The sequence below is a fragment of the Hypanus sabinus genome, chromosome 10 (genome assembly GCF_030144855.1).
Source record: "Hypanus sabinus isolate sHypSab1 chromosome 10, sHypSab1.hap1, whole genome shotgun sequence".
Taxonomy (NCBI): domain Eukaryota; kingdom Metazoa; phylum Chordata; class Chondrichthyes; order Myliobatiformes; family Dasyatidae; genus Hypanus; species Hypanus sabinus.
The window spans coordinates 34742506-34768710 of NC_082715.1; the positions used below are offsets into that span (position 1 = coordinate 34742506).

The window sequence follows — 26205 nt, forward strand, 5'->3', positions numbered from 1 at the left end:
TACTTCCTTCACAGGGAAGTCTGATCAAAATTCAGTTCTCAACATTACTCAAGGACAATTCCTGCTGCATTTATGTGAGATGTTATCGGAAATATTCCTACTCTTGCAGAAATATGGCTATAGGACATCATCACATGCACTATCAACTTTCAGGTCGTGCCAATAAGGGACCTGTGGCAACACACATACACGCACACACCAGGCAGCAGCTATGGAAAAAAGTACAGTCAAGTTTTCGGGCCAAAAACCTTCGGCAGTCCTTCCTGGCCTGCTGAATTCCTCCAGCATTTTGTGTGTGTGTTGCTCGGATTTCCAGCATCTGCAGATTTTCTCGTTTGTGACTTATGGTAACATTATTTTTGCGACTGTATGTGCTGCGTTTTGCACCTTGGCCCTGGAGGAGTGTTGTTTTGTTTGACTGTATACATGTGAATTGTTGAATGACAATCAAATATAATAAAGGTGTATTTTATTCTACAAATTCTTCTATATAAATTTGTAAAATCCTTCTGTAACTTCTTCCAGAGATTTTCATACAAGCTGACTTAGGTGGTCAAGTCTACAGTCTCTCACTGTGCCTTGATGATCCGAACCACTTCCTCCACTACAAAATCCTTTATTGTTCTGTTTCACCAGCTTTTAACTAATTATTAATAATAACTTCAGTATGTCACGTTCAGCCCTTTCAAGGGCAACTTTTTTTCCCTGAAACTAGCCCAGACAAGCTACAGGAATTCCGACAGACCTATCTCCTCTTTCAACTTCATTGATGACCATCTTTCTGCAGGGTGTGTTCTTGTATCCAGACTCAACTCTGTACTTCTGCAAATGCTATGGAAGTATATAGTTATCCCAACATCCACAAATAAGCAAAATAACTCTTAAAAGAATACTTAGATCTAGATAGAACATAGAAAACCTACAGCACAATACAGGCCCTTTGGCCCACAAAGTTGTGCCAAACATGTCCCTACCTTAGAAATTACTAGGCTTACCTATAGCCCTCTGTTTTACTAAGCTCCATGTACCTATCCAAAAGTCTCTTAAAAGACCCTATTGTTTCTCCCTGCACCACTAGTCACTTCTCATCCTCCTTCACTCCAAGGAGAAAAGGCCAAGCTCACTCAACCTATTCTCGTAAGGCATGCTCCCCAATCCAGGCAACTTCCTTGTAAATCTCCTTTGCACCTTTTCTATGGCTTCCACATCCTTCCTGTAGTGAGGAGACCAGAACTGAGCACAGTACTCCAAGTGGGGTCTGACCAGGGTCCTATATAGCTGCAACATTACCACTCGGCTCCTAAATTCAATTCTACGATTGATGAAGGCCAATACACCGTACGCCTTCTTAACCACAGAATCAATCTGCGCAGCTGCTTTGAGTGTCCTATGGACTCAGACCCCAAGATCCCTCTGATCCTCCACACTGCCAAGAGTCTTACCATATTCTGCCATCATATTTGACCTACCAAAATGAACCACTTCACACTTATCTAGGTTAAACTCCATCTGCCACTTCTCAGCCCAGTTTTGCATCTTATCAATGTTCTGCTGTAACCTCTGGCAGCCCTCCACACTATCCAAAACACCTCCAACCTTTGTGTCATCAGCAGACTTACTAACCCATCCCTCCACTTCCTCATTCAGGTCATTTATAAAAATCATGAAGAGTCAGGGTCCCAGAACAGATCCCTGAGGCACACCACTGGTGACTGACCTCCATGCAGAATATGACCCGTCTACAACCCCTCTTTGCCTTCTGTGGGCAACCCAGTTCTGGATCCACAAAGCAATGTCCCCATGGATCCCATGCCTCCTTACTTTCTCAATAAGCCTTGCATGGGGTACCTTGTCAAATGCCTTGCTGAAATCCATATACACTACATCTACTGCCCTTCCTTCATCAATGTGTTTAGTCATATCCTCCAAAAATTTAATCAGGCTATAAGGCACAACCTGCCCTTGACAAAGTCATGCTGACCTCTCCAAATGTTCATAAATCCTGCATCTCAGGATCTTCTCCATCAACTTACCAACCACTGAGGTAAGACTCACTGGTCTATAAATTCCTGGGCTATCTCTACTCCCTTTCCTGAATAAAGGAACAACATCTGCAATTCTCCAATCCTCCGTAACCTCTCCCGTCCCCATTGATGATACAAAGATCATTGCTAGAGGCTCAGCAATCTCCTCCCTCGCCTCCCACAGTAGCCTGGGGTACATCTCATCTGGTCCTGGCAACTTATTCAACTTGATGCTTTCCAAAAGCTCCAGTACATCCTCTTCCTTAATATCTACATGCTCAAGCTTTTCAGTCTGCTGCAAGTCATCACTACAATCAACAAGATCCTTTTCCAAAGTGAATACTGAAGTAAAGTATTAATTAAGTAGCTCTGCTATTTCCTCCAGTTCCATACACATTTTCCCACTGTCACACTTGATAGGTCCTATTCTTTCACATCTTATCCTCTTGCTCTTCACATACATGTAGAATGTCTTGGGGTTTTCCTTAATCCTGCCCAACAAGGCATTCTCACGGCCCCTTCTGGCTCTCCTAATTTCCTTCTTAAGCTCCTTCCTATTAGCCTTATATTCCTCTAGATCTCTAACATTACCTAGCTCTCTGAACCTTTCGTAAGCTTTTCTTTACTTCTTGACTAGATTTATTACAGCCTTTGTACACCACGGTTCCTGTACCCTACTATAATTTCCCTGTCTCATTGGAATGTAACTATGCAGAACTCCACACAAATATTCCCTGAACTTTTGCCACATTTCTTCCATACTTTTCCTTGAGAACATCTGTGTCCAATTTAAGCTTCCAATTTTCTACCTGAGAGCCTCATAATTCCCCTTACTCCAATTAAACATTTTTCAAACTTGTCTGTTCCTATCTCTCTCTAATGCTATTGTAAAGGAGATAGAATTGTGAACATTATCTCCAAAATGCTCTCCCACAGAGAGATCTGACAACTGACCAGGTTCATTTCCGAGTACCAAATCAAGTACAGTCTCTTCTCTTGTAAGCTTATCTACATATTGTGTTGAGAAACCTTCCTGTTGTTTTAAAGATGTTGCTTTAAAGGGGCTGCTTTAAAATCTTTTCTTCCCAAGAGGGAGATGTCTAGCTGCCACACAACATCGCGAAGCCAATACATCAAAGAATAATGTATTACGTTGGTGCTCAAAAGAACAGGGCACCTTAGGAGTTTAAAGAGAGGATGCCAGACAGCAAGTTCTTAAGCTGGTAATGATCAAAGAGGGAAAAAAAGAGAGAAAGTATAAAAGGCCGGTGTTCATAAAAAAAAGATCCCAGGATAACATTCACTGAATTTATCAGGTTATAGAGGTCTGGATGAAAATGAGTACAGTTATGGCCAGCCAGAAAAACAAATAACTCAAAGATGGACAGAGGGCTCAGTGGAAAATTACCAAAAGCAAGAGAAAAGAAGTCAGCGATGCAAGGGGTGTACAGTTAGAGGCTCTCGATGAAGGCTGAATGATATACCTGAGCCAAGTACTGCTAATTACGTCAGACTGAGGTCACTCTATATTGACACAAACTGGTTTTTTCCCTTGGTGAGGGGATTTCAAAACCACTAAAATCAAATGAACTGGACCTTTACTTCAGCACAGTTTGTGAAAATGAGGCACTGTGGTATCTTTGCCTAGATTGTTATTTCTCCTTCTAATTAAGGCTTTTTTGTGTTGTTGTTCGAGCCTCACTGTGGTCTTTTCTAACAGCATCCTGTAAGATTGGCTGCCTTTTAACTTCTTTCTGTAGATTTGGAGCAAACATTACATTTGCCAGTTAAATCCAAAACTCGCGGTAACTTATAACATTTTCCTGTCTCCCATGGTCCCACTGTCTTCTCCTATCAGATTCCTTCTTCAAAGTTTTAAGTAAAGTTACATATATGTCAACCCTGGGATTCTTTTTCTTCTTCAGCCCTTTGTCTTTTTCACCCATTACCTCTCTGCTTCTCACTTTATCCCCCCCCCTTCCCCTTTTCATAGCTTCACCTACTTCTTCACCTTGCCCCACCTTCTTATTCTGGCTTCTTCTCCCTTCCTTTCCTCACCAGATGAACAGTCTAGCCCCAAAAAGGTTGATTCTTTGTTCCTCTCCATAGATGCTCCCTGACCTGCTGATTCCATCCTGCATTTTTTGTGTATTGCTTTGCAGCAACTCTTCTTGGATTGTAAAATCTTGGCCTGAGCTCTCCAGGTTTTGTTTTGCTGTCACAATAAACAATTTTGACAGCACAATGGAGCTACACTTTTTGAACTGTCATCTCTAAGAAGTCTGCCACTCAACACAAATAAAACAAACTATTCCAATCTATAATGGACAGATGTCTGCTGTATTTCATTTCCTCAATTCGGGCCAATTTTTTTTAAAAAAAAACCTGCTTATCACAGTGGAAAATAGAGGCAATGAAATCATTTCCTCTACTGATCTCAAAGTTGATAAGAAGTAAAAGTAAAGCAACAACAGGTTTCTCTGATAGGCCACCTATCTTCCTAAATTAGCATTTTCTCCTGCTAAGAGCATGTGTCTCTAATTTTAGCAACATTGAAGACTATACACAGGTTAACTCTCTTTTTGTATCTGTTTCAGAAAACGATTGAAATTAATCAACTTTGTATTTTGCAGACCAGGCAGTATCTATGGGAAAGTGCACACTCAACCTTCCAGGCCAAGAGCCTTTATCAGCACTCAGAAAAAAAATATGAGCAGTTACTCTGACTGCTCATCGTTTTCCCCAGTCCTGATGAAGGACCTCGGACCGAAACGTAGACTGTACTCTTTTCCATAGATGCAGCCTGGTCTGCTGAGTTCCTCCACCATTTTGTGTGTGTTGCTAGGATTTTCAGCATCTGCAGATTTTCTCTTGTCTGGGATTCAGCTTTGTAGTTTAGTAGATTCAGGGGGGAAAAAACAGTAGAAATGTTTTTCTTTAAGATTTCAAACTAAATTATCTTGTTTGATTCTACCAATTGTAGAGGTCTACCATACTCTGAGCCTCTGTCATCTGCGATTACTGACAGCTGTAAAAGATCATTGATACTAACAGATACTCAACCCACCGCCCCCAGAAACTGGCAACAGCTGTAACATGTTGCAAATGTGAGCTGTATTGAATGTGTTGAGTTAAAGGTATGGCTGACTTATAGCTGCAGCAAATGTTTACAAATGCAAATTAAGTATCTTATCACAGATTACACCAGTGATTCAGGAGAGCAGCCATGAAAAAATAGGCTAGGAGACTAACCTAAATTTTAAGATCTATCAAAACCATCTCTAAAACCTGTCAAAACATTTCCTTCTAGCTTTTTGTTATTTGTACTTTGTTGAAATGGCTATTTGCCATTTGGCCACATTGATTTTAACTCATTATCTTCTGAACACATGTTCCCCGTTGTGTTTAGTTGCATTTACTTCACATTTAGTGGGATGTTGGACCCAGTACCGCAACCTAACCATCTAATTGTTTTTCTTGCAATCACCCCATACTTTATAAGCACCTTCATTGGTAACAAACTATTCTGGTTAGTGTTTCCATTACATCAACACACAGGACTAGAGTACCAGCACACCGAACACATGCAGCATCTGGCCACATGAAAAGATTCTGGGCTTATTCTTTTAACTGGTCAGTATTTCACATTTCCGTATGGAGATCCATATCATTTTTGTCAAAAACTGAGTTTTTAACTAACTTCAACAAAGTTCAACAACTCCCACAACTGACAAGCCAGACTCGAGTCTGCCCAGGTGCTGCCTGACCCGCTGAGTGATTTCCCACCTATTTGGTATTTCTTGTGCTCTTGGATTTTAATTTATTTATTTTTAAGTATAATTTCAGTCACAGGGCACAGGTTTCCCTCATAAATAGTGAAAAACCAATTCTTTTGTGCACAGGTTACCAGGAAAATGGATGAAGACAAGACAATGGATGTTATCTACATGGACGGTAGCAAGGCATTTGACAAGGTCCCACATGGGAGGTTGATCAAGAAGGTTCAGTCGCTTGGTATTCGTGATGAGGTAGCAAATTGGATTAGATGTTGGCTTTGTGGGAGAAGCCATAGAGTGGTAGTAAACAGTTGCCCCTCTGACTGAAGCCCTGTGACTAGTGGTGTGCCACGGGGATTACTGCTATTGTTGTTTGTCGACTATATTAACGACCTAGATAATGTGATTAACTGGATCAACAAATTTGTGGATGACACCAAGACCGGAGGAGGAGTGGACAACAAGGAAGATTATCATGGCTTGCTGAGAGATCTGCATAAGCCAAAAAAAATGGGCTGAAAAACGGCAGATGGAATTTAAGGCAGACAGGTGCGAGGGTTTGTACTTCTGTAGAAGGGTAAATCTTACACAGTGAACGGTAGGGCACTGAGGAGTATGGTAGAACAAAGGAATCTGGGAATACAGGTCCATAATTCATTGAATGTGGCATCACAGATAGATAGGATCATAAAGAAAGCTTCTGGCACGTTGGCCTTCATTAATCAATGTAATGGGTATAGAAGATGGGATGTTATGTTGAAGTTGTATAAGACATTGATAAGGCCTAACTTGGAGTAGTGTGTGCAGGTTTGGTCACCTACCTCCAGGAAAAATGTAAATAAGATTGAAAGTGCATAGAAAACGTACATTGGGTAAATACAAGCAGGCTTTTTCCACCGAGGTTGGGTAGGACTACAACCAGAGGTCATGGCTTAAGATGAAAGGTGAAAAGTTTACAGGAAACATGAGGAGAACTTCTTCAATCAGAGGTCCATTGAGAGTGTGGAATGAGCTCTCAGCACAAGTGGTGCATGTAAACTCAATTTCAGCATTCAAGAGAATTTTTGGATAGGTATATGGATGGCAGTTTAAATGTTTTTGGCATTGGCTAGATGGGCCAAAGGGCCTGTTTCTGTGCTGTACTTCTCTATGACTCTCTGCCACCTCAGCTTTGAGCCAACCTGTCCCACAATTAGGCCCCACTTCTGCCAAGGGTCGGAGTGCCGCTGCTCGTTAGAAAAGCAGGAGGAAATGAAAGGTAATTTGCAGATTCTGGAAATGCAAAACAAAAAGAGGAAATCCTGGGAACTCTCAGCAGGTCAGGCAGCATCTGCAGAAAGAGACCTGAAACATTGACTCTGTTTCTATTTAACCAAGATATGGCAATTCCAACCAACAGGGGTGACCATCGTAGACCGTATCTTCCAGACAATAAAATTGCTTAATCTCTCCTCTACAGAATAAGCAACTTCATACTTATCTTGATGTATCTGGTCACACCAAGTTCATGAAACGTTCACCTGAAAGGTGAAATTGTTCACCCTTGTCTGTTTTGCTTCCGTTTCACACTTAGTCATCATCATAACTCTGTCTGCTCTCAGTGGTAATCATTATGGGCAAAAGATTACTGGTTTGTAAAGAAGCACAGCTGTCATGCAAGAAATAAAAATAATAAGAATGGCCACAAGACCATGCTGTTTATTTGGAATTTCTGCCAAATTCATGGCAGATAACTATAGACTCTGCACAGAAATCCAAAAGAAACGGCAGGAATTTGTATTTTTTGCCCCAGTGCAGGATCAGTATAAACTCTGTTTCCTAGTTTGGGATTTGCGTCAACAATGCAATTAGAGTTGCCATTTAGGAGAACACCAATTAAGAATGAAATGGTATTTATTTCACTCAGATCCATTTCCGGTGACATTGATAATGAGAAGGGATGAAATTTTGTCAGAGCTCTGGGGAAGGACAAGGGCATTCATTGCAGAGAGCTGAACAGTCTCATTCAGTCTGCATGATTTTAACCCAGTCATTCCTCCTAAAACTTAGTTTCCTTCAGAATCGTTCCAGGCAACACACTGAAATGTCAGCAAAAACTTAAAGCATCCCAGTCCAGTCCGAGGGAGTCAGTTCACAGTGAACCGAAGGAAACAGGAAAAGGAATTTAAATCAATCCCAGAAGACCAACCTGAGCCGACATGTCAATTAATTTTGTTAGCTCTAACTTCCCTCCTTCGTTGGTCTTTAGAAAATCCAGCAAACTACCTGAAAAAAGAAGAAATGAACAGTCAAATCACCTTAAACCCACAACCACTAATGAAAAATAAAAACAGAGAAGAGTAGCACTGTGCAGACCCATTGGCCCACAATATTGTGCTGACCTATATAAACCTAACCCACAATCATTCTAACCCCTCCCTCCTACACAACTCATAATCCTCTATTTTACTTTCCGCCACATGCCTATATATGAACCTCCTAAAGGTCCGGTTGTATTGCTCTCAGCAATGTATTCTAGGCACCTACCACTTCCTGTGTAAAAGTACTCTCTCTGACATCTCCCCTGAACTCCTGTCCACCTGCCTCAAACGCATGTTTTCTAGTATTTGCCTTTGCCACCATATGACAAGGTGCTGGTTATCCGCTCTATTTATGTCTCTCATAATCTTGTACACCTCTATCAAGTCACTCCTCATCCTTCTTCACTCCAAAGAGAAAAGCCCTAGCTTGCTCAACCTTTCCACACAAGGTATGTCCACGCAGGATCTCTAAAACTTCTACATCCTTCCCATAACGATGCAACTAGAACTGATCACAATACTCCAAGTGTGGCCTCATCAGAGATTTATAGAACTGCAACTGTAACTCACTGCTCTAGAACTCAATCCCCCTGACTAATAAAGGTCATTATATAAACATTATATAAACCCCTCCCTCCTACACAACCCATAATCCTCCATGTCTTCTTAACCACCCTACAAACTTATGTGACAACTTGAGAGATTAATGGGCTTGGACTCCATTTGTTCCTCCACAGTGCTAAGAATCCTGCTATTAATCTTGTATTCTGTCTTCAATTTCAATCTCCCAAAGTGCATCTCTTCACACTTTTCTGGAGTAAACTCCATCTGGCTCTTCTCTGCTAGCTTTGCAACCTGTCTGTAACTCTTTGTAACCTATGACTACCCTCTTCACTACAACACCACCAACGTTCATGTTATCTGCGAACTTACAATCCACACCTTAATTACTGTACCTTTTGCCATAAATTCAGTCACTATGTATATGGGCTCCTTTGTCACAACTGCATACAGCTGCACCAGCTTGTCATGTTGAAGTGTCTTCATAAGGTTGGCTTCTTCCAGAAAAGCCTGTGGAGACATGCTGCCCTCCTTCAACATTTTAATGGCAACTTTGGTATTGTTCTTATAGTAACCTGCATGGAGAATTAAATGAGACAGCACTGAAAATCAAATCCCGTATTGTAACACTATTTATTTCATCCCCAAGGATTTTCAAATCATCTCCTTTAAACATTACACAAACAGAAACAGATCTTGTCAAAATAGTGCACAGCATTTGTGATGGAGTTAAAGCAGTACAGCGCCGCCACTAGATGCCAGGTTTGAATGTGATCCCAACCAGATGGAATATTGGTGCCGTATGCTCCTGCAAGAGACTCAGGCAAAACAGGAGTGCAGTCCCAATATGCTCCAACTCATTGGGAGTCCAGAGATTGTTCAGAGATTATACAAAGTTTTAAAAAACCTTGGGGGCTGTTCAAAGTTCAAAATAAGTTTATTATCAACGTACACATAGGTCACCATGTGTATTCCTGAGATTCATTTTCTTCTGGATATACTCGATAAATCCATAATTGAATGATAACCGTAGTAGAGTCAACAATGAAAGACTGCACCAATTAGGTGTTCAACCAGTGTACAAAAGACAACAAACTGTGCAAATACAAAAAAGGAAGAAATAATAGTAATAAATAAACAAGCAATAAATATTGAGAACACGAGATGAAGAGTCTTTGAAAGTGAGCCCATAGGTTGTGGGAACATTTCAGTAATGGGACAAGTGAAGTTATCCCCTTTGATTTGAGGGGAAATAATGCTTCCTGAACCTGGTGGTTTGAGTCATGAGGCTCTTTTACCACCTTCCTGATGGCAGCAGCAAGAGCAGAACATGACCTGAACAGTGGGGGTCCTTGATGATGGATGCTGTCTTCCTGCGACAGCGCTCAATGGTGAGGAGAGCTTTACCCATGGTGGACTGGGCTGTTTCCACAACATTTTGTGGTGAAACGTGAAGTAGGAGATTGTAAGGTTTGTGAAAAGCAATAAGTTCATTGTATAGATTAGAATAGAGCACAGAGTGGTTCAACAGGAAAAATGGAGAGCTCTGTAAGAGGGAAGGATTAGATTGATCTCAGAGTGCGCTTGTAAGGCTACATCATGGGCCAAGTGGCCTGCACTCAGCTGAAATGTTCAATGTCCTATGTTCTTGAGTCTAATCAATACTGAATCTGATCTGTGGCAACAGAGCATTTTTATGAGGCAGAAAGAGCTAACAAACTAATGACAAGTGAAACTTACAGAACTATTTAAAATTACACAGAATATACAGCACATTACAGGCTATTGGTATCTTATAGCTTTACTTCCATTTCAGTTTTTCAACAGTTTTTTTTTTCCATTTCTTTGTCTCTCCAACAATTACAGGAACATCTTTCTCAAAGTATCAATGTATCTGAAACTTTTCATGACAGTACCAAGGTCCATAACTTAGCAGCAATTGAAAGTCAACAACTATGATGTCAGAAGTATGAAATAAAAGACCAAAAATATAGGGAAGATTCAGTATGCCAGGCAGCATCTATGGAAAGAGAAACAGACTGAATGTTTCAGTTCCATCACTTCGCACCAAAAGCATCGAGCCAGATTAAAGCATTGAGTCCTGAGAATGGGAAACAAGCCAATGTTCAGCTCTGTCTGCTGGTAGTTTGACCCATCTCCCTCTCTTCTCTCTACTACCGTTGGGTGGGAGGTGCAGGAGTCTTGGGTCTCAAACCCCAGGTTTGGGCACAGTTATTGCCCTGCAGCTCTTGGGCTCCTAGACTGGTTTCCCTTGCCTCAGTGCTGAACTGACTTTGCAGCTCATGTTCTACATGTTAATTGCTTAGCATTTCTTCCCTCCACCCTTCCTGCAAACCTAAGGAGACAAACTGTTAGACAACATATTCTATAAACCTATTGATTCCCATGACAATTCCTCTTCCCATACTGTCTCCTGCAAACATGGTAATCCCTTTTCTCAGTTCCTTCATCCCTGCCACAAATATCGATTGGCATCTCCCAAGGGGTTTAGATGGGGTGGAGCTTGTTAGGTGTGTTCAGGAAAGTTTCCTGACACAGTATGTAGATAAGCCTACAAGAGGAGAGGCTGTACTTGATCTGGTATTGGGAAATGAACCTGGTCAAGTGTCAGGTCTCTCAGTGGGAGAGCATTTTGGAGATAGTGATCACAATGCTATCTCCTTTACCATAGCATTGGAGAGGGATAGGAACAGACAAGTTAGGAAAGTGTTTAATTGATGTTAGGGGAATATGAAGCTATCAGGCAGGAACTTGGAAGCATAAATTGGGAACAGATGTTCTCAGGGAAATGTACAGCAGAAACGTGGCAAACGTTCAAGGGATATTTGCATGGTGTTCTGCATAGGTACATTCCAATGAGACAGAGAAAGAATGGTAGGGTACAGGAACCGTGGTGCACAAAGGTTGTTGAAAATCTAGTCAAGAAGAAAAGCTTACAAAAGGTTCAAAAAACTAGGTAATGATAGAGATCAAGAAGATTACAAGGATAGCAGGAAGGAGCTTAAGAATGAAACTACGAGAGCCAGAAGGGACCATGAGAAAGCCTTGGCGAGCAGAATGAAGGAAAACCCCAAGGCATTCTATAAGTATGTGAAGAGCAAGAGGATCAGACGTGACAGAATAAGACCAATCAAGTGTGACAGTGGAAAACTGTGTATGGAACCAAAGGAGATAGCAGAGATACTTAATGAAATCTTTGCTTCAGTTTTCACTACAGAAAAGGATCTTGGCAATTGTAGGGATGACTTACAGTGGATTGAAAAGTTTAAGCATGTAGATATTAAGAAAGAACCCACCTCACATTTATCTGGGTTGAATTCCATCTGCCACTTCTCAGCCCAGTTTTGCATCTTATCAATGTCCCGCTGTAACCTCTGACAGCCCTCCACACTATCCACAACACCCCCAACCTTTGTGTCATCAGCAAATTTACTAACTCATCCTTCCACTTCCTCATCCAGGTCGTTTATAAAAATCATGAAGAGAAGGGGTCCCTGAACAGATCCCTGAGGCACTCCACTGGTGACCGACCTCCATGCAGAATATGACCCGTTTACAACCACTCTGCCTTCTGTGAGCAAGCCAGTTCTGGATCCACAAAGCTATGTCCCCTTGGATCCCATGTCTCCTTACTTTCTCAATAATCCTTGCATGGGGTACCTTTTCAAATGCCTTACTGAAATCCATAGACACTACATCTACGGCTCTACCTTCATCAATGTATTCAGTCACATCCTCAAAAAATTCAATCAGGCTTGATCTGCCTTTGACAAAGCCATGCTGACTATTCTGAAACATATTATACCTCTCCAAATGTTCATAAATCCTGCCTCTCAGGATCTTTTCCATCAACTTACTTACCACTGAGGTAAGACTCACTGGTCTATTATTTCCCAGGTTATCTCTACTTCCTTTCTTGAATAAGGGAACAACGTCTGCAACCCTCCAATCCTCTGGAACTTCTCCTGTCCCCAATAAAGATGCAAACATCATTGCCAGAGGCTCAGCAATCTCCTCCCTCACTGCCCACACTAGCCTGGGTGCATCTCTTAGCCTGGGAGACTTATCCAACTTGATGCTTTCCAAAACTCCAGCACATCCTCTTTCTTAATATCTACACGCTCAAGCTTTTCAATCCACTGTAAGTCATCCCTACAATCGCCAAGATCCTTTTTCCGTAGTGAATAATGAAGCCAAGCATCTCTCCTATCTCAAAGTATCTTTCTCAGCTGTTTATTTAGTTTGCTTGGTATTCGTACATCTGTACCCTAAAATTAACTGAAATATTGGAATTAAATCTGCTCACCAGTTTTGACACCCAGAAGAACCCCAAGGATCGGTAAATAAACAGGGATCTAACAGAGGTAACACTGTTAATTGCTTAGGCTTGGTTTTCCCCACATAGTTAAAAGGGTTAGATTCACAGGCATGATGAGAAAGTTAAAACATTGATAAAAATTGTTTAGAATCACCAAAGAGATTTTAAAAAAGATATTAATCTCTGGACTCAACCATTTCAAGTCTACATTTGCAAATCCAGCCAAGTAAACATTTCATTTTAACTGTCACTCACTGGCGATAACAACAAACTTTGTGCTGCATCCTGTCCATCAAAAGTGCCAGGCAGCCGAGCACTTCCTTTGCTTTCCATCGTGGAAATACTTGAATCAACTACCACATAGGCGAGGTAAATATCTGGCACTCGGGCCAAGACACCACAAATGATACTCATTCATTTGTGACAGAGATGTGGTTTTTGAGATCTCAAATTTCCAGGCACATGCTTAAAAAAAAGACACACCACACTGTTGAGCACAGGAAATAATATCAGACACAAAAGGATAAAGGGTGGTATTTGATTTTAAAAATGGTCAAAGCTATAACTACGTAAGTAGTTATATAGAGCTCTTTCTCCTCTCAGTTGTTTACTAGCTGGTTATAATGTCCCCCTCAGCAGGACAACAGCAGCAGCCTAAGAGTATTTATGTCACAAGAAGTGTTGTAAGGTAGGTATGAAGTGCATCTTGATCTTTCCTTACTGCAACCAAATCAGCTTGAAATTTCTTATTATGACCATCAGCTGTGTGTACGGTTTCCCCCGTTTGGTGTTATAGACCATCATTGCTCGGGCAGCAAGGTTTGGTATTCGGCTCTTCAGATCATCCACCTTAGCTCTGGCAGAGTCCAAAGCCAAGCCTTCAAAGGCCACTTACACTGGGTGAAACAAGGCTGGCAGTTTTAAAAGGAACTAGCAGAATTCAGTGTGCTTGCCAGTAGGTACTGGACTGAGGTGTACTTCTGTATATCCAGGACAAACAGTGTGACAGGCGCATGTGACACTTCATCTGGTATTTAACTCCCTCACTTGTTCCACACAATGATGAACAACAGAACCTGAACGTACTTGGATTCTCAGATTGAAATAGTGATTGGAAGTATGATTCCCAACATGGAAATCAGGAAGTCCAGGTGAGTGTAGAGGTGGGAGCCACGGATAGTGAGTCCAGGCAACTTACCAATTCAGCCCCTCAGTCTTTGCTGACCTACTGCACCCTGTTTTTTTTTTTAATTTCTGATTTCCAGAATCTGTGTTATTTTGCATTTCGACCAGATGAATTTTTCCAATGGTGGGGAGGGCATTTCCTGTGATGGACTGGGTTGTGCCCAACATCTTTTGTAGGCTTTTTCCATTTTGGAGCATTGGTGTTCCATACTAGGCTGTGATGCAATCAGTCGATATACTCTCCACTGTGTGCCTTTGTCAAAATTTTAGATGAGGACGAATCCGTGGAAGCTTCTAAGAAAGTAGAGTTCATTTGACATCTCCATTTTGCCCTTCAGTGTCTTTTATCATCACCCGTCATACAGGTTATTCTGATATCTGCCCCTTGTTTTTTGCCCTCTCTGCCATCTTGCAGCTTAAAACTTAAGTCTCATTTTCCAGATCTGATGAAAATTTCGCCAGCCCGAAAATGCATTGTTTCTTTTTCCACAGATTCTATCTAACCTATAAAGTATATTCAACATTTTCTTTTATTAACAGTAATTTCTTGATCTGAAAAAGATAATTCCAATCTTTCTACCCAGGTCTAGTGTATAAATAAGGAATGCAGACTTCTCTTTCAATATCTATTAAATAAAGCTTTTATCAAATGTACCAATTGTAATTACTTATTAGATTTGATGATCCCTCTGGACAAATAATTTTAAATATTCATTATCCTTTTTGAAAATCTAGTTACAGTATATCGAACTCATCATTAATCAAACTAATGTGATTTTTTAGGTAAATTAATAAATAATAACTTATGGGCTAAAGGAAAAAAAATTGGAAACTTTAAAATAGAACATCCATGTAAGCATAGATTCATCAAAATTCGTGCTCTAGTTTATTTTTTCATAATATGCTGCAAAAATAATAGCTTGTGGAAATACTGTACATGGCAACATCAGAGTGGCAAAATGTCCCAAGATTTTTGGATAACGCACAACAGTACATTATCCAATGAAATGTGATATTGAACCACAAAGAAATACTGGAATGAGTAAAAGTGTTTGGATATTAAGAATGTCTAATATGAGACAGAGTAGCAAGGGGTGAGGTTTAGAAGGGAATCACAAAACTCCTGGTTGTTATCAGCTAATCTCAGCTGCCAGTGATGGAGAAATGAAAACTGGGAAGGTGCAAGAGGGCAGTGTTGGAAGAGTGTACAGACCCTTGGGGGTTATATTACTGAGAAGATTCCCAATTTCGAGAGGGGCAAGGATTTGAAGGAACTCACAGATAAAGATGAGGATCTTAATGCTGAGATAATACTAGGTTTGGTGCCAATGTAGTTAAATTAGCATGGGTTTTATGAGCAGCAGAGTTCTGGGTGGGAGGGCAGCCAAAAGAGCATTAAAATACTTGAACATAGAGGTAGACAGACATAGATGGACATTTCAGCAGCAAAGCTGCTTCAGAGTTAGTGTTGCTCGCAGACACTTAATTTTTCTAACGAATTGAAATAACTTTGAATAAAAACTGTCATGTCAAAAACCATGATTTTAATTACCTAAATAATATTTTAAGCATAGTGCAATTCACACTTTTAAGAGTTAGTAATCAAACATGTTTCTTGAAGTTAAGTGAGTGGACAAAGATCTGTCAGTTGGGGTATGATGTGGAGAGGATGCTTCCTCTTGTGAAAGAGTGCAGAACCAGGGGAAACTGTTCCAAAGTCTGAGTTATCAATTAAGATAACATTTTTCATGCAAAATCAGCGGGTTATTTTTCTTTCAATGGGAGACTTTGGAACTTTGTCTTCAAACGGTGGTAGAAACAGTTTTTGAACTATTTGTCAGACACAGATAAATAGATTCTTGATATTCAAGGGGGTGAAAACTTATGTGGGTAGTCAGAATCACTACGATCTTATTAAATGGAAGAACAATGTGAATGGCTAACTGGTATAACCCTGCTTCCAATTCACATGCTTCTATGTCTAGATAATTCCATTTAGCTCACAATGAGTTTTCCAACTGCTGCTACATCCTATAAACTGCATACTTTAACCTAGACACAAGAGGTACTGCAGATGCTGGAAATCTAGAGAGATGCACACAATGTTCTGGAGGAGCTCAGCTGACCAGGCAGCATCTATGGATGGGAATAAACAGTTGACGTTTTGAGCCAAGGCCTTTCATCAGGACTGGAAAGGATGGGGAGAATTCAGAGTAAGAGGGCAGAGGGAAGAAGTACAAGGTGTCAGGTGATAGGTTGAACTGGAAGATGGGAGGGGTGAAGTAATGAGCTGGAAATTTGAATGGTGAAAGAGATAAAGGGCTGGAGAAGAGAGGATCTGATAGGCGATGACAGAAGACCATGAAAGGGAAGGGGAGGAGATGGGCAGGTAAGAAGAGAAGCTGTGAGAGGGGAACAAGGATGGGGAGTGGTGAAAGAGAGGTGTGTGGGGTGGGGGGGGACAATTACCTGAAGTTCAAAAACTCATGTAGGATACATGGTGTTACTTCTCCAACCAGAGTGAGGCCTCATCATGGCAGTAAAGCAGACCATGGGCTGACATAGCGGAATGGAAATGGGAAGTAGAATTGAAATTGGTGGCCACTGGGAAATCCCGCTTTTTTGTGGTGGGCAGAGTGAAGGTGCTCGACGAAGCTATCTCCCAATCCACTTCGAGTCTCACTTACATTGAGAGCACCGAATACAGTACGCGACTCCAACAGACTCATAAGTGAAGTGTCACTCACCTGGAAGGACTGTTTAGGATCCTGAGTGGTAGTGAGGGAGGAGGTGTAGGGGCAGGTGTGGCACTTGGTCCACTTGCAAGGATAAATGCCAGGAGGGAGATCAGTGGGGAGGGACGAGTGGGCAAGGGAGTTGCGCAGGGAGCAACCACTGTGGAAATTGGAATGTGGGGGGAGGGAAAGATGTGCTTGGTGGTGGGATCCCATTGGAGATGACAGAAGTTATGGAGAATTATGTGCCAATGCAGAGGCTGTGGGTGATAGGTGAGGACAAGATGAACCCTATCCCTGATGTGACAGCAGGAGGATGGGATGAAGGCAGATGAGCACAAAATGAAAGAGATGTGGGTGAGGCCAGTGTTGGTGGTGGAGGAAGCAAAGCCTTTTTCTTTAAAGTAGAACACAGTTGTTCTGGAATGAGAAGCCTCATCCAGAGAACAGATGTAGCGGAGACGGAGGGACTGAGGAAAAGGAATGGCATTTTTGCAAATGACTGGGTGGGAGGAAGTATATTCAAGACAACTGTGACAGTCAGTGGATTTATAAAAGATATCAGTAGATAGACTGTCTCCAAAGAGAGCTTGAGAGGGAACTTTATCAGTTTGCAGATCACACATATGGCTGTCTGTAACCAATATATTACATATTACACGTGACTGAAAGTCATTAGTCAACAGCATCAAAGATTGTGAGATTGTTTGTGAAACATCTGCAACTCTCAGCCCTTGTCAAAGACCATCTGATTTCTCCCTGGTCTAGTATGTTTAGTAACAACTGCTATGTTAAAATTCTGCCTCTACAATTTCTCCCATTGACTATGGAATGAATTTCAAAGTTAGACTGCAATGAAATTCAGTAGTCCTTAGCGCTATTGACTTTGAATGAGTTTATAGACAATTTTTTTTAAACACTCCTTGCAGTTATAAGCCCACTGTTACCTCATTCCTTTTTTCCTTGCTGGTCAGTTTCCAATATTGTGTTCCTTTTAGAAAGCTTCTTGGAGCAGGGAAATCACAAGAGAGCATACGGGGACAAGGGGTCCACAGCCCCAGTGAGTACTCCCAGAAGCTGCAACTTCCCAGCCACAACTGCACTTTAATGAGATCATCCCCATTACATGCTGAAGCGTAAGTTGATCTATCATTAATCAGAAAGTTTAATCAAAACTATTATCTGCTGACTACAATTATCACTACTACCCTTGTCAATTATTCCACAAGTTGACCAGAAACAGAATTGGATTCGGGTTTATACTCAGATACATGTCGTGAAATTTCTTGTTTAGTGGCTGCGGTACAGCACCATACATTTTTAAAAAATTACTGCAAGTTACAGTTAGATAGATATAAATTTTAAAAATTGATAAATAGTACAACAAGAAAACAAAATAGTGAGGCAGCATTCATGAACCTTTCAAAATATGATGGCGGAGGGGTAGAAGTTGTTCCAGATTAAAGATATATCAATTTATCTATTTGCTGTTCCTAAAACTTTGTGAGTGGGCCTACAAGCTCCTGTACCTCCTTCCTGATGGGTAGCAATGAGAAGACCCAAATGTTGAGGGTCCTTAATGATGGCTGTCAGCTTCTGGAGACACCGCCTCTTGAAGGTGTCCTTAATGGTTGGGATGCTGGTGCTCATGGTGGAGTTGTCCAAGTCTGCAATCCTCTGCAGCTTTTTTCATATCTTTTTGTTTATGATAGATAGATAGATAAAAATGAAAATGTATTTAGATGACTGTTTCTGTCCTGTTCAGAGGAACAGCAAGGTTCCATTCCTGGGGATTTGGTATGCTGAGCCATTCTTCAGATCGAATGGGTTGCAAAATATTGGAGACAAATACACTCCTCGTGTGATCTGCACCACTGATTTTGCATGAAAAATGTTATCTTAATTGATAACTCAGACTTTGGAACAGTTTCCCCTGGTTCTGCACTCTTTCACAAGAGGAAGCATCCTCTCCACATCATACCCCAACTGACAGATCTTTGTCCACTCACTGAACTTCGAGAAACATGCTTGATTACTAACTCTTAAAAGTATGAATTGCACTATGCTTAAAATATTATTTAGGTAATTAAAATCATGGTTTTTGACATGACAGTTTTTATTCCAAATTATTTCAATTCGTTAGAAAAATTAAGTGTCTGTGAGCAACGCTAACTCTGAAGCTGCTTTGCTGCTGAGATGGTTTTATCCAGACAGCTTTGGTGATACCTCTCCAGTGATCTGGGATTCTGCTGGGGCTAGCTGAAGCCTCAGAAGCAGATAATGGGCTTTCTACTTGTTTGAACGTGAAACGTAGACCAGTACAGCACTGGGACAGGCCATTCGGCCCACAATGTTGTGGCGAACCAGGTAAAAAGCAAAAACACCCAAACACAAACCCACTACCTACACAATGTCCATATGCCTTCATCTTCCTCACATCCATGCGTCTATTCAAACATCTCTTAAAAGCCTCTAAAGTATTTACCTCTACCACCATACTGGGCAATGCATTCCAGCCATCCACCATTCTCTGAATAAAAACCATACCACTCACATCCCCCTTGAACCTACACCCCTCACCTTCAATGCGTGTCCTTTGGTATTAGGCATTTCATCCCTGGGAAACAGATACTCCCTGTCTACTCTTATAAACCTCTGTCAGATCTCCCCTCAGCCTCAGTAGCACCAGAGAAAACAACCCAAGTTTACCTAGCCTCTCGTGATAGCACAGGCCCTCTAAGCCAGGCAGCCTCTCCAAAGGGCGCAGGAAAAGCATCATGTTCAAGTGCTAATTCCCTCAGAGGGCTGAAGGCTCTGGTGGTTTTCTGCAGTTGATGTGATTATAGTTATGGTGTGCAAGGTTGATCCTAAATACCGTTTCCACTATACATCCAGTCTCAATGCAGATTAGTGTCCAGCACAACAATCTAGCACCATCCAGGCTCTCTTCTCAAGAAGGCCCAACACCACCAGGTTCAGGCACAGTTATTACCCCTCAACCATCAGGTTCACTCACCTCAACTCTGACCTGATTCCACAACCAATGGACTCACTTTCAACAACTCTACAACTCATTTTCTCAATATGTATTGCTTTTTTTTTGCATTTGCTTAATTTGTCATCTTTTGCACATTGGTTGTTTGTCCATTTTTGTTGTGCAGTTTTTCATTGACTCTATCGTGTTTCTTTGCAGTTAATGCAAATGTCTGCAAGAATTGAATCTCAGGGTTATATACGGTGACATATATTTACTTTGATAATAAACTTACTTTGAATTTTGTCCCAATGCTTGTATCAATCTTTACCATCACATTGCTGCAGGCCTCTGATAGCTATTGGCAGAATAGAACGAGAGGGACTCCTACCCACTGAATCTGAAAACAGCACTCTTCAACACTAGAAGCCAGTGAGGAGCTGAAGTTTTGTCACCAAATAATCTTGCTGATTTCAGTACTCACCCATCCAAACTTCCCCAAACTGCCCAGCTCCAAGTTTAGCTCCAAGCTTGAGGGCGTCTCTTGGGATTTCCCATTCATCCGGCCACCAGGGCTTTCGAGGAACCTGCATGGGGCATGGCTTAGTCAGACGCTGGCACAGTCCATCTGAACTTTCTGAAGACATAATGTAAAATTACAAACATATACGGCAATCAATTATGACTAAAATGGAATTCTTTTACTAATGTTGCTCATACTTACTTGAATAATGATGAACCAATTTCTGTAAATTGGGGAATGTGGCTCTCGGAGTGATATAATGACCCCCATCATCAAGTAGTCTTATCTTGTAGTGCTTCACTACAGAACCATATTTAGGGTCATTGTCCTTCACAGACAGCGAAAAGGAACCTCAAAAAAAGAGTAAAAGAAACTGTTAAAGGTCACAGATAGGCAGCAAAGCTTTAGAAACTGAAGGAGCTAGAGCTTGCCCACACTGTATACAGTAATCCACTTTCTGTCAGCTGACGGCACCCAGATATCATTGGTGGGAGAGACCCTGCCTGAGCTGTCGAAGTGTTTGGGATGGACAGTAGATTTTTTGGAAACACAGAAAGCCTACAGCACAATACAGGCCCTTCGGCCCAAAAAGCTGTGCCGAACAATTCTTTTGATGGACTCTAGATCATGGTCTCCTTGGGGGCTTTGCTGTTGCTTGCATGGCGGCATGGGGGCTTGGCGCTTGTATTGGGGCAAGTGGGTGGAGGGTTGTACCTTAGCTGCTGCTTGTGTGTGGGAGGGGGAGCAGGTGGGTCTTTGGGATTCTAATATTTCTCTCATTCATTCTCTGAGTTTTTTTTTCTGTTTTGTGGATGTCTGCAAAGATCAAGAATTTCAGGTTGTATACTATATACGTTCTCTGCTATTAAATTGAAGCATTTGAACCAGAGCATTTGAAACTACTTTTCAACTATATTAACACTGAAATTTTGCACTTAGTCAAACCAGCACAAGTGACCTGAATTACCAACTCATGTCACTGGAATGTTTCAAACCAACAAGCTACACATTTCAGTTCTACAACTTTTAAATAAAGTTGACTGTGCACAACCATGGTTAACGGACATTCATAAAAACTTTTGTGACTATTTGTTTCCATCCATAAGAAAGACGCAGTAAATTGCTTAGTTTCCCGTAATCTCTTTAACGATTCTAATTCAAGAGGTTTGAAAAGATTCCTTTTTAATAATTTCAAAGAAAATCACCAAGTAGTTTAATTTTATAATAGGAGAAAAGAAATTGTAATTCTGTAAAAATAGAATGACAGAAAGGTAAAAGATCCCAAACAATTACATATCTTTCATTCTCAAGGAGTTAAAGCTTTTTCATTTTATTCTTCAGCATCTAATCAGCATGATCTAGTATGACAGAATTCATAAGCTCCCTTTTTCAGCTGCATCCTGTAAAACAAAATTCACCCTGTGGCACTCTTTCTGAAGTAAATCTCACATCAAAGGGTCACCTGTTAATCTCCGAAGACAGATTCGTACACCAACCTTTACTAGTTTCACTCTCCCGGATTAGGAACGTTCCCGATTTATTGCCTGAAGCCAACAACTGCCTCTCAGCATCCTTCCGGCTTATTCCTTTGAAGAACCAACTGCAAGTTTGTAAATAATAAAAAATATTAGTAGCTGTTTAATTTGCCTCATCTGGGCCAGTACCTACATTCTGCAATGGAAAACGTTCAGCTTGATCACCAGTATTCATATAGGTAACTGCTTGCATTAACAATCTCTGCAGACAACAGGAGTTTTCACAAAGGTTATGAACAGCCTGGGCTTGGCATTTGCCAGAAGGCATATGAAAAGGTGCCACATCAAAGATCACTACAGGAAACAAAACCCCATGGTGTAGGAGGTAAAACGTTGGTATGGATAGGTGTTTGCCTGGCTAGCAGGAGAAGAGTGTAGGCGCAAACCAAGCTTTTTTAGTCGCCAAGATATAATGAGAGGTGCGCCAAAACAATCAGTGTTAGTGCCTCAGCTTTTTACAACTTGTATAAAAAACTTGGATGAAAGGCGTTAAGGGGTACAAAAGCAGGTAGGAAAGCAAATTGCAAAGAAGTCATAAAGTGGTTGTAAAGGGATCTAGACAGTGGGAGAAGTTTGAGTGAAAGGAGAATGATTTGGGAAATGTGGAACAGTCCATTTTGGTGTAAAAGTTAAAAAAGACCATATTACACAAGTGATGAGAGACTGCAGAGATCTGATGTGCAGAGAGCTCCATGTGACCCTGAACACATTTTACAAAAGGCTTGCTTGTGTACGTGTGCAGCAAGAAGTTAGAAAAGGGCGAGAGGAGATCTTATAGAAACATAAAATTATGAAAGGGATAAATAAGATAGAGGCAGGAAAGTTGTTTCCACTGGTATGTGAGACTAGAGCTAGAGGGCTACTTGCCACAAAGCTTGGGCAAGTAAATTTAGGATGGAGTTGAAGAGGAGCTGCTTTTCCCAGAGTGTGGTGAATCTGTGAAATTCTCTGCCCAATGGGGCAGTGGAGGCTACCTCAGTAAACATACTTAAGACAAGGTTGGATAGATTTTTGCATAGTAGGGGAATTAAGGCTTATGGGGGAAAGCAGGTAGGTGGAGATGAGTCCATGGTCAGATTAGTCATGATTTTATTGAAGGGCTGAGCAGGCTCGATGGGTTAGATGGCCTACACATGCTCCTATTTCTTATGTTCTTATGTTAAAGACTGATGCTACTGATTGCTGGGGGAATACAAAAGGTCCACTTCTTGTCAGTGACCATGACTGAGGCATAACCTCAGTTGAAAAGATTATGGAGACATTAATAGTCATCTTTCAAGAAGCACCGTGATTCTGGAAAACTGGAAAATTGCAACTATCATTCCACTCTTTAAGAAGGGAGGGAGGCAAAGGATAGAAAATTATAGGCAGTTAGCCTGATTTCAATATTGAGAAGCTGTTAGAGTCCATTATTAAGGATGAGGTTTTGCGATACTTGGAGGCACATGAAAAATAAGGCCGAAGTCAGCATGGGTTCCTTAAGGGGATATTGTGCCTTACATATCTGTTGGAATTCTCCAAAGAAATGGACAATGGAGAGTCCATGGATGTTGTTTACTTGGATTTTCAGAAAGCCTTTGACAAGATGCTGCACACCAGGCTACTAAACAAGATAAGAATCTATGGCATTACAGTAAAGATACTAGCACAGTCAGAAGATTGGCTGACTGACAGGAGACAAAGAATGGGAATAAAGGGTGTCTTTTCTGTTTGGTTGCCAGTAAAAAGTGGTGTTCTGAAGGGGTTGGTGTTGGTGTTGGGACTGCTTCTTTACAAATTATATGTCAGTGATCTGGATGATAGAATTGATCGTTTTATGGCCAAGCTTATGGACAGTACAAAGATAGGTGGAGGGTCAGGTAGTTTTGTGAAAGCACGGAATAAACATGAAGAACTAAAAGTCTGGAATATGAATATTAATAAAATTTGAATTACCTTTCAACTTCTATTGTGTCCACTCTTGCCATGAAGTTACCGGGAACATAACCTTCTTTGCCAGAGACCAAGGACTTTGCCTTCCACCATTCTCCTTTTCTAGAAATTAAATGTTATTTAATTGAATTAAATAATTCAATAAGAACCGGTCAGTTATCAGGCAACTGTAAAAATACTGACAGTTATTACTAGATTATCTATCAACATACAATCACTGTGTGCTGCTCTTACACTTGCTACAGAAGAACTTTCTGTAGATGGCTGTGGTTGTGCGAAAATAACCCAGCGGCATCATTTTCAAACACTTTAAGTGTCTGACACAGGCTATATTTGGAACATTAAATCAACTCTGTTGTACAAAATTCTCCTTATAAGGCAATTTTCCCTTCCACTGGACTGAATTGTGAGCTGCTCTGTAAACTGTTGTTTTGTAAACTTCCTCACACAAGGCAAGTTCATGCTCATGTAAATTTCAAGTTAGGTGTGAAATTTCATGTCTTTCTTCCTCCATTTATTATTTCAAGTCCAGTCACAGTTTACAATTTTATATGTATGATCTCAGAAGTTAGGTTTTCTTTGTACTTATTCTACATAAGGAAATAATGTATTAAAGTACAGTAAAATGAATCATCATTGATTTACATTTTCACATCAGCCATTACTGTCTGGTTTGGTACAGCATCCTTTTCCAATATATGAAAACGACAGCAATCTGTCAAGTCAGCAGAAAAGGACATTAGTGTAGTTTAACCACCACTGCAGGACTTGTATGTGTCCAGGACAAAGAAACAGGCAGGAAAAATCACTGCAGATACCAGTGGTGATGATGATGGAGGTGACAATGACTGGTTCGTTGCTTGTGAAGATCAGGAGGAAAGAAGAGTCTTCAGGAGCGACGGCACAATTGTTGGTGACTATAGAGGCCCCCCTCCTCCAATGCTGTAAGATATTTGTGTCTTCCTGGCTGCGCTGCCTAGATTTATCAGTGTGCCAGAACCGATTCCACTCTTTAAGCCAGAGGATGTTTCACAACGGCATAGCGAGCTGTGATGACTGCAAGGCTGTAGGTCGAATATTGGAGCTTTTTTTCCTAGACAGTCTGCCTGGCAAGGCTAATGAGTCCCATCTAACCAGATTTGGAATCAGAGTCGTCCTTCTCCTAGGCTGACTGCCAACCAAGGCTGATGAGCCCAACCTACCCACCCAGTTATACTGCTGGACACTCGGTCACACCATGACATAGCAAACTCAGTAAGAACAGGCACACCATGTTAAGGCGTTGCCATGGGCACAGTAGTGTAGGAGAGGCCATATGCAAGTGACCTCCTGAAAGAAAAGCCAAACAATGGTCCTGTGGTGATCACTACACCCGGAAAGGAGAGGCTATGGGAGAAGCTTCACCTTCCTTAAGTGAGCAGGGCATCCAGACCAGGATACTACATTAAGTTTTCCAAAAGCTCTCTTCTGGGAAGTGGTATAGAGGTTTAAAAACAAAACAAAAAACTTAATGCCATCTTAAGAATTTCTACCCCTGCCAGTTAATCTGATCAACCATTCTAGTTAGCAACCCCCCCCCCCATTCCTGTCTACACTGCACTGTAACACTGTAAACACTTTAAGCCACTCCTTATAATGCTGCTTACATTGTAAATGCATGCTGGTATTTCCATATTTGGTTCCTTAAGGTTGTTATAGCCAGGGGTAGTGATGCGGAGAAGCTCCCACTGCCTATTAAATGCTCCCAATGCCCTGAGCCCTAAATCGCCTCTGACAACCAAGACGAGCTCCTGGCCTTTATGTGTGGCTTAGCTACTAAGCCCAGTGGAACCATTTCTACTGACAGGTCAAGGATGGGTTACTGGCGACTTCAAACTAGTCGCTTCAGGCCACTGGGGCTTATCAGCTGTGGCTGGCAGCTCATCTAGGAGATTTCAAACCTCCTCTGCCTTGTGGCTATACCCACTCATAAGGGAGGCTTAAGGAGTAAACCCTGAGGGAAAAAGCTGGAGCTGGAGTCCCTAAGATACTCCTACATTGACTGGCAACTCCTGCAACGCTGCTGGTACCAAACTGTATGGGTCTCTGTCGTTCCTTTGGGTTCATCAGATGTGTGGAGAGGGGGAGCTTGCTACATGGGCAACAGCTTGCTCACCATATCGTACTACCCAGGCTTGCGTATCTAGACAGCTAGGATGCAATAACCATGACCAATGGAAGCCTCAGACCCAGGTGTGTCCTTATTTAAGCATATTTTATTCCAGCTGTACTTCAGCCTCCAACTTCATTTTTATATAATTTTTTTATTCTTTATAATTGTT

At 41.3% G+C, this 26205-nt stretch overlaps 1 protein-coding gene across 1 annotated transcript in view; it reads right to left on the reverse strand.

Annotated features, from left to right (window-relative positions):
- Positions 1-26205, reverse strand: part of blk (BLK proto-oncogene, Src family tyrosine kinase) — a 75863-nt gene that overhangs the window by 10253 nt on the left and 39405 nt on the right. The window contains exons 5-10 of the mRNA XM_059981644.1: positions 23888-23986; positions 21914-22017; positions 20619-20768; positions 20379-20531; positions 9057-9236; positions 7989-8065 (exon numbers count right to left, since the gene is read on the reverse strand). Coding sequence (XP_059837627.1) covers positions 7989-8065; positions 9057-9236; positions 20379-20531; positions 20619-20768; positions 21914-22017; positions 23888-23986 — 763 coding nt within the window. The remainder of the gene's footprint in view (positions 1-7988; positions 8066-9056; positions 9237-20378; positions 20532-20618; positions 20769-21913; positions 22018-23887; positions 23987-26205) is intronic.